Source organism: Morone saxatilis, unplaced genomic scaffold, assembly GCF_004916995.1.
Source record: "Morone saxatilis isolate NCDOM2014 unplaced genomic scaffold, NCSU_SB_2.0 Contig1, whole genome shotgun sequence".
In the NCBI taxonomy this organism is placed as follows: Eukaryota; Metazoa; Chordata; class Actinopteri; family Moronidae; genus Morone; species Morone saxatilis.
In genome coordinates, this window is record NW_023339651.1 from 12,382,653 (window position 1) to 12,391,538 (window position 8,886).

At 44.4% G+C, this 8,886-nt stretch overlaps 1 protein-coding gene across 1 annotated transcript; it reads left to right on the plus strand.

The window, feature by feature from the left end:
• Positions 1–607: 607 nt before the first annotated feature.
• nog2 (noggin 2) lies at positions 608–3,228 on the plus strand. Its single transcript, XM_035666003.1, has one exon. It carries the CDS (start codon positions 1,869–1,871, stop codon positions 2,523–2,525), a length of 657 nt encoding a protein of 218 aa, XP_035521896.1. The 5' UTR covers positions 608–1,868; the 3' UTR covers positions 2,526–3,228.
• The last annotated feature ends 5,658 nt before the right edge of the window (positions 3,229–8,886 follow it).

Below are 8,886 nucleotides of genomic sequence, written 5' to 3' on the forward strand. Positions count from 1 at the left end.
TTTAAGTGGCGTATAACATGGTTCAGACTAAAGTAAAAAAGTCCAGCTTGGCCTAATGACTGCTCAGCATGGGAAAGGTACCGCTTAGTTATCCGTGGCCATATATAACCTTTAATTACGCGCCTATTTTGTGACCCCTAAGTTCAACGGGCCAATTCCTGTGTGGACCCAAATGCTGACGAACAAAGGTGGAATGTGATGCCCCTTTTCCGTAGACAAGCTACTAAACGTTTCCCATCAATTTCATGGGAAAGTTCAAGCCAAGAAAACTCTTAAACGCCTCAGCTGAGTATTGACAGCGTATTGAACCTATTAGTGCATCACAGACATGTTGCTGATGGAAAGCGCCAGAGATAAGTGTTCCTATAGCTCTTAAAGTGTGTGAAGGATTCCAGAAATTCTGTAAAAATGCACAACGCTGCTCATGTTGTGGGATATTACATTATAATACGGGATAAAACTGGTGCGTTAGGACCCAGTTGATCGTTGTGATTGTGGCTGATATTTTCCACGTTGTGAGGGGAGGGGGTGGCCCGGAGGGGGGGCTGTCAATCATAGTGAAAGTGGCCGGGGTGGGCAGGCCCCTCTGACACTTTGTACCGTCGGAGGGGGATATTTAACTTGGGACTGAGCACCACTCGCTACAGACACACTCACACACAGTGTGCCTAAGCAAAGAAACGCTCCAGCGCCAAGTCTCTCAGACTCCTGAAGTAGGAGCGACTCAGTAGGAGCTTCTGTACCAGTTATCAAAGGAGACGCTCCCTCAGGGATTGACCGCTTGCATCGACCGGGCAAAGAGGCTCCAGATTGTGGACTGTCTCGTTATGCTGCGACAGTGGGACCTGGAGCTTTTCTGAAAGGATTCAGCAATGCCACAGTGAAAGGGACTCTGAACTAATAACGTTTACTGGCTTTCTGCAGTTTGCATTTGATATGCACTGACACTGCAGTTTGCTGTAACGCCGCTTTTCAGCGTTGTTTTTTATTTCATGCACAGCGGAGAGTTTTGTGGGAATGCTTCAACCTGAGACTTTTATGTAAAGAGCTGCTCTGCGATTTGGAACATCCCCTGGAAAGAGAAATGGCTGTTATTGCATAAGTTGAGATTGCATCCCACTGCGAGTGCATTTTTGTCTAAGTTTTGGACATTTTTGAGTGAGGTGCACATATCGACGGCTGGAATACCACCAAACTGGCTGCATAGACCATTTCCTCAGTCCATGGATTTTGCGCCCTGGGACCTTGTCAAACCTGAGAGCGTCAGGCGACGTTAAGAGAAGCCACGTTTATAAAAGTCGTGCGTAAAAATAACATTGGCCAAGGCAGCCCTCATTGCCGGGCGCGTGACATTTAAAACTTGGTGAAGTACTCTTTTGTGCGCCCTTCTCCCTCGGGACGCTCCGGATCTATTCTGTCTCTTTAGAAAACACTTCATTCCATGCAACTCTCGCCTCGGCCGCTGTCATCCAGTGTAGACAGTTCGTCGTGGCTTCGAGTCCCCGGGGTAACCATGACAACCGAAAGAAACCCAAAGTGAATCCAAGGGAGCGGGGTGAGGCCGGAGAGAGCGTGAATAGAGTTTTCCCCATTTTGTTTTGTGCTTTTTTGTTTAGACTAAACACTTTTCTGCAAAGCAGGGGCACCGCTTCGCGCTGCAGGGTTGCATCAGCGGGCAAATTGCAAAGTTGAAGGAGCCCTAAAAAGCAAAGCACTCCGCTCCATGTCATTCAAACCCGACGTGGTCTATTAAAAGTATCGCCTTGCTGGAGACTGAACTTCTACTATTTATGAAGCCCCAGGCTCGTCCTTGCAGAGAATTCATTAACCGGGAAAAGAATTGAACATTATTTACGCGAGAAGAGCCGATGCGTAAAACAAGAGGGATAATGGGCCTCTCACAAACGCTACTCTTTTACGTGCTGGTGTGCGTTCATCTTGGAGTTTCCCAGCATTACCTTCGTCTCCGTCCATCGCCCAGTGATCACCTCCCCGTGCCAGACCTTAAGGAGGACCCCGACCCGGAGTACGACCCCCGGGAGCAGGACTTGGCCGAGAGGACTCTGAGGAAAAAGCTCGGCAGCAACTTTGACCCCAACTTCATGTCCATCAGCTCGCCCATGCTGGTGAACCTCTCCGCATCAGACAACCAGGTGAAGCTGCAGGGGCCAATGCCTAACGAGATTAAAAAGCTGGACCTCACAGAGACCCCCTATGGAAAGCGGGTAAAAGTGGGCAAGAAGGCCCGTAGGAAATTTCTGCAGTGGCTGTGGACCTATACGCACTGCCCAGTGGTGTACACCTGGAAGGATTTGGGCGTGAGGTTCTGGCCACGTTACATCAAGGAGGGAAACTGTTTCTCTGAGCGCTCTTGCTCCTTCCCTGAGGGGATGTCTTGCAAACCCGTCAAGTCAATCAACAAGATTTTCCTCCGGTGGTATTGTCAAGGGTTTCTAAGACAGAAATACTGTACGTGGATACAGGTGCAATACCCAATCATCTCAGAGTGCAAGTGTTCGTGCTGATTTTCTCTAAGGAAGTGGTCGAGGGGGGAGTGGACTGGAAATACGGTTTCTATTGCACTGTTAACTCTCTACAGAGGTGGGCACCATAGCAAATCTATTTTTTTATATAGCATTTTAAGTGAAATACCAACATTGTACATATTTAAGAAAAATGCAGCTATTTTTTCTAATTGAACCAGGACCATATTTTATTCTCAACCCTGAAACGTGTTTTTTGGGGAAACACGAGCACTTCATAAGGAAGAGCTTTTTTTGATATTTTTATGAGACATTGAAGATGGAATGCATATGCTACACTTCTCCAAGAGGTGAACTTTTTTTTTTCAACTGAACATTGATGCTGACTGTAATTTCACTGCAATGCTGCCTAGAGTTTTTGTATAATATTAATATCAATAATAATTAAATTGTAAAAAAAAGTTGAGGTTAAAGATATATATAAAGGCGTGAACTCAGCTTTTTTGGAATACATAGTATTGTAGAAATAAACAAATCTGTACGTTTTATTTATTATTTTAACGATTGTGAGTATAGAGCATAAGGAAAGAGAATAGCAGAGTATACCAGAAAAAATATGGGAGATGTCTACTTGAATATTTCTAAAAATAAAAAAAAATACAATAAAATAAATAAAAAGGTAAAACATATCAGTGTACATGTTATGTTTACACGTTTTAGCAATAAAGTCTATCTTTTCAACGTGTATTAGTGTCAAGCCATGTTGCTTACAACGAGTGTCTATATCCAGGGGGGCGTGTACACTGTAAAAAATATCTGAACATGGTGTCTCGTTCAGTCTTAAATTCTTTCCTGGCAAGAAAAGTCTGCTGATGGCTGAGAGTAGTTCACTTGTTTGCAACAGACTGGAGATGTCGGGGGTTAATAAGTGTTATAACACCAATTTCATTTGATTCAGGGAAAAAAAAAAGGATTTCAATAAGTTTTCTTGAATTGGAAACAAGTGAAATTGAGCCACGTTTTTCTGAAAATGTTGTTTGAGACAATGCCAGACTGATATTTTTTGCAGTGTAGACGGTCGGGCTCCGAGGTGGAGTGGAGTTACTAACTGCACAGTAAGTCCAAGCTTCAGTGATTCTGTGTGGACTGCCTGACGCTCCACGCCGTCACAGTGATTTTAGAAAGGCCTGATTTACTACGCTGTGTAATGCGCAACACATACCTCAAGCGCCTCCACAGAACTGGCATTCATTTGTCTCAGCCAGAGAGCGAGGAGAGGCCACGCACATTCATCTGCCCCGTCTACGCACATGCTCGTTTCAGGGCTCCGAGGTGTTAACATAATGGGTAAAATATGATTCAGACATTTCAAACAGTGTCAGATGATGAAATGGCGAGCGTATGCGCGCAAGCCAGGGGCGTCTGGGGTCTGTGCTTTTTACTCTGGAAGCTCCACACAAGTTCCACTGAGGTATTTGTATAGAGGTGGACTGGAGCAGACCGGCGCCTATTCAAGTCTGACCGCCCTGGAGAGAGAGAGAAAAAAAACACAAAGCCCATAAAACAATGGTCAACTGTTTTTGACGTTAACAGACTATTAATTGGAGAGCTGGGGTATGCTGTCTGCAAGTTAAAGAGATATGGCCAATTAAACGCGCTGGAGACGCGCAGGGAAATTAAGTCCTATGAAATCAAAGCGAGTAGTCATTTTCTGTAAGTAGGGGGGGTTTATAGTGTTTATATTATTCTTTAAATACAACGACTTAAACAGAGCTATGACTAAATGTCTGAAAGCTAAAAGCAGCTTGAGTAGTATTTCCACTGAGCGCATCTTGTGTGCGTTAAAGTGATTTGTGTTTTTGCGGGCAGAGTTGGATTTGACACTTGCCGCCCGGTTATTGTGACAGAACCACTGAGGGGATTTGGTAAGCAGAGGAGAAGAACGGCAGCATGCCAGCAGAAGAGGAGGAGGAGGAGGAAGAGGAGAAGGAGCAGGAGGGGGGCTGCTTTCCTTACTGTCAGCTTCTTTCTTGATGATGTCTCGGGGTTTTTAGAAACTGCGTCTCTGACTCGACGGCGCCACTCAGCCGCCCCCTCTCGACTGCGCAGAATGAGGCACTTTGGGAAACAGTAACCCTTTCAGGCTCTGCCCGGAGAGTATTTTAGAAGCGTGTGAAAGGCAATATGCCGCCCTGGCTCCAGCCAGTTAGGTGCGCACCTTTTAGAAACAGACCCTGCCAGCCAGTCAGATCAGTGATTCTCAAAGTGGGGTCCGGGGACCTGCAGGTGGTCCTTAAGGGGATTCCAGGGGGTCCTTAGCAAAATGATGAATAGTTAAATTTCAGCAAAGTACTTCATTCACCCAAATAACCCACTTTCACAGTGTATGTTATCACTCTAAGCATTATCATCTCCTCACTGACAGTGTCAGATTAACTAGAATTTTCTCAGTAGGGTGTCCTTTTTTTGTTTAGATTAAATAAAAATGTTAGATAAGTATGATCAGGACACATATGTTAGACTGTATATTACTATTTTAGAACTGATCTCTGTCAAGTGTCTGATTAGATAAGCTCACATTCCTTCTAACCCTGGCTATATGCTCCAAATCTGGCCCCAGCTTCAAATCCACTGTACATCCACTAAATTAGTCCCATCTTAGAAATAGAAACCCTTTGAAGAGTTAATATGAAAGCATCTAACACGGTTGTAGGTTAAATACAAACCCTGTGGAGTTTTTTTTCTTGCACCCAGGAAGAAATGCCAATCTTCAAATGAGAGACTCCTGTCTTCACATTATGCAAAACAGCTATGTTGACTATATCACAGCTTCACACCATTCATAAAATCTATACTTTCATCTATTAACAAGTCACAAAATGTCATAAAATTCACTTGTTGAAAAAGTTTAATCCTTATGGCTGCAGACAGACCTTTGATTGACACGTTACGCAGAGAAAAATTAGGAAATGTCACCCCATCAACACCATCAGAGCGCCACATGTGAAGCGTTGACACATCATAGCAGCCTGCATTCACATACTGTTCATAAAAATGTCAAGACAGTGGTGGCCTTTGCCCTGTCAGACGCTCTGCATCATTATAGTCTGACACTGTCTCCACATTCATCAGCATAGACCTCTGGGCTACAATGACCTCACAATAATTTTGTGTATAGTGTAAAGTTTGCTATATTTGCAAGCTTCATTTATATATTTAATACAAGATAAAGCATATATCTACTTTAGAATGAATTCTAAGGAGAATGAAATAAAGGCCTGGAGACAATTAGGATAGGGATGATGGGGGGAGGAGTTTTGTGGTGAAGATGAAGAGGCTCTGTCTCCTGATGAGAGTCGGTTATTATGACGGATTGTGGTCCAATTGGGGATGATTGGGGTGCGTCAGAGGGTGGGTGGTAAAGGGTCTGCGGTGACTTTAATTCGAGCAAACATGTGAAAGACACATCCATACCTGTGTGGACACATATACTCCAAAGAATAAGTGTGTAAGTATGTAAGTGTGTATGCTGGTTGCCTGCATGCACACAATCAGCCGCAGACACACAGAAACATCTCCGGTGTGTGTGCAGCAGGCTGACAGACAGACAGAGACGGAGACAAGGGTCTGTGGCTGTAAGTAAGGCCCAAACCCCATGGTTGTAAAAGCCAGTGAGTCAGCACTGCTGAGGTTATTGATGATGACAGGGTATTAGATGGAGCACAGAGGGGAGGGAGGACACACACACAGACACACACACACACATACACACACAAACTCAGAAATGGAGTCACCGCAGATGATACCCGGTATTCTGTCAGACCACCAACCCTGGCTTGTGGTGTCTAGAGGTGTGTGTGTGTGTATGGGTGTCAAGCAGTTCATGTATAGGAAGCAAGAGATGTGTGTGTGCCTGTAGTGTGTGCGTGTGCAGTGATGGTGTATGAGTGCATGGATGTGTGTTTTCACAGATCTATTACAGTCTTCCTGGTGGTCTTTAGCTTATTGGTCACTCTCTAAACCACCACAAGGCCCTGATTGGTTAATTACAGTGTGCTCTCACTTAGGTTATGCCTGAAGCGCATTTCTCTGTTTTTATGTGTGTGAGTGTTTAAGATGGGAAGTCTTCCTCAAGGAATGGCACACTTCCAGTGCTTTGAGACTGATCCCAGATCGCCCTTCCGTCCTGATGTCAACCGTTCATCTTGAGAGCTCACAAACCTGACCTGGAGTCAGCAGCAGCGGGCACAGAATTCATAACATGCCATTACATCAACACAGCGGCCATCCTTGCCTGCAAACAACAGGTGACTGTAGTCAAATAACAGGTGATTGTAATCAAACTCCAGTCATCGCCAACAAGCGGCGCTTATGACAATTAAGCAGACTGGTAATGCATGCAATGCCACAAAGAGTCATGAGTACATTCATCATTCACAGGACTTTATTGCTTAAATCATGTGGACTGTAACTTCCCTTTGCTGCAAATCTGAAGTGAGTTCAAACAGCCGCTTATGATGCCAAGCAGGTTGTTCCTGCCTGAAGTACAGACAGAAGGCCAAAGCTGACCAGGACTTCAATATCCAGTCTCCTTCCTTTATCTTTGAAATCATCTGTTAAACATTTCTCCATGCACACAATTATTTGTTTTCATACGTTCGCTGTTGTGGCCGTAATTCTCTCGAGCCCAATTTATTGTATTAACCTTTTAAACTCTTGAGCTCTTTACTTAAGGTATAACCAGCTAAATAATGTCTGTTTTATGCAGTTTGTGTCCTTGAGGCTCCCATGAAACACACAGCAGTCAAAAGCCTGCAGTAAGAACCGAGTTGCCCTATATGCTCTTACGGTGCTACCCTTTTAATCAGACGCATAGTGTCAGAGTCACATTTCTGTAGTCATGCTTGCTGATTACTCAGTTTAACTCTTGTTAGATGTAACAGATATTGTAAGCCCAAAGTAAGGCCTAAAAATAGAGCTGTGGGTGGTGTGGCACTTGCAGGGCTGGGAATAGTGCATATTCTGAGCTCTGTTTCCATGGTTACTTGTGCTTTCTCCCATTGCCAGCATGGGTCTCGAATTCAGAAAATAGCTCCTTTGCATCAATGGCTGCTGTTTTTATCCCTTTAAGAACAACCTCATTTTACTTTTATATCTTTTTTTCCTCACCATCAGGAAACGTGCATTAAAGTTTGTGGAGCGTGTTTTGGTACATGCCAGTGTCACAGACTGTGAATTGTAAGTGTTAGGCCTGGGGCTAAAAATGTATGGACACAAATACGCCATTAACCACTACTGACTTTACCATCTTTACCTCATCAAACTAAAATCAAAAACCAGGCTTGTCAGTCAAATGGGACACAAAATTGAGACTGTTTTAAGCCCATTGAGCCACCGCCCCCTCCCCTGCAGAGTGAGCACAACAAGGAACAAACTCACAGCACAAACATACACAACACAAACTTTTCCCTCTCTGTACACATACAGAACCTCAGGATGGACATTAAAGTTGGACAGCACTCATCACCAGCCCACACAAACACTAGGTGTTCCCAGAGTGCTTCTGATACATAATTGGTCCCTCATCGCCATAACGACACACACAGGTAAACTATCTTTAAGTTGTTTACCTGACTACTCAACTTGATCACGATTGCGCTGGCTCGATTATACACACACACACTATTTTTCCCCCAATTAAAATCTATATATTTTCCATATCCATCTTCCCTCAGCTCACTGATTGCTGCTGTACTCCCTATACACACACACAGTCACACACTCACACACTCATATATACACCTCCCCCTCACAGCCTGTCCGGCGGCTGTCTCCCAGTACCCCTCTGTGCGCCTAGATGGCATGCTGAGAATGTTTACTTTCGCCACAGTGTGTATTTACAGAGCCTAATAGTTTTTTAGGCCGCAATGGCGCCTCGCTTCGTAACATGTGTACAACCCACCTACTCCCTCTTACTCCCTCACACACACACACACAAAACATACATCGCCCCCACCAAACAACAAATCAAATCTCTGGTATTTGGAGTTTAGCAGTTGTGCGAGCTCTAATGCAGCCAGGTGACACGAGGGAGAAGCAACATCAGAATGTGATGTTACCTCCTGTCATTGGAGTGAATGGATCAGATGAAGCTAAAAATAAGGCCCGAGAAGAGGGTATGTGTGCTATTAGAGGCTGAATGAATGCACGAAGGGCTTGCAATGAATGGACACATGATGTCTTGAATGGTTATGCGTGACATGTGGCAACCAAAGAGATTTGTGAATGTGTGCGCACTGTGTGTGAGCAAGTTTGTGAGGGAGGGAGTGAGAGAGATGATGAGGTGTAATTGGCTCAAACTGATTATGCAAATGATACAGTTTAAAGGTCCAATGTGTAGGAT

What these genes read in the sequence shown, in the direction of transcription:
- nog2 (XM_035666003.1), top strand. Translation starts at nt 1,869, where the DNA reads ATGCGTAAAACAAGAGGGATAATGGGCCTCTCACAAACGCTACTCTTT.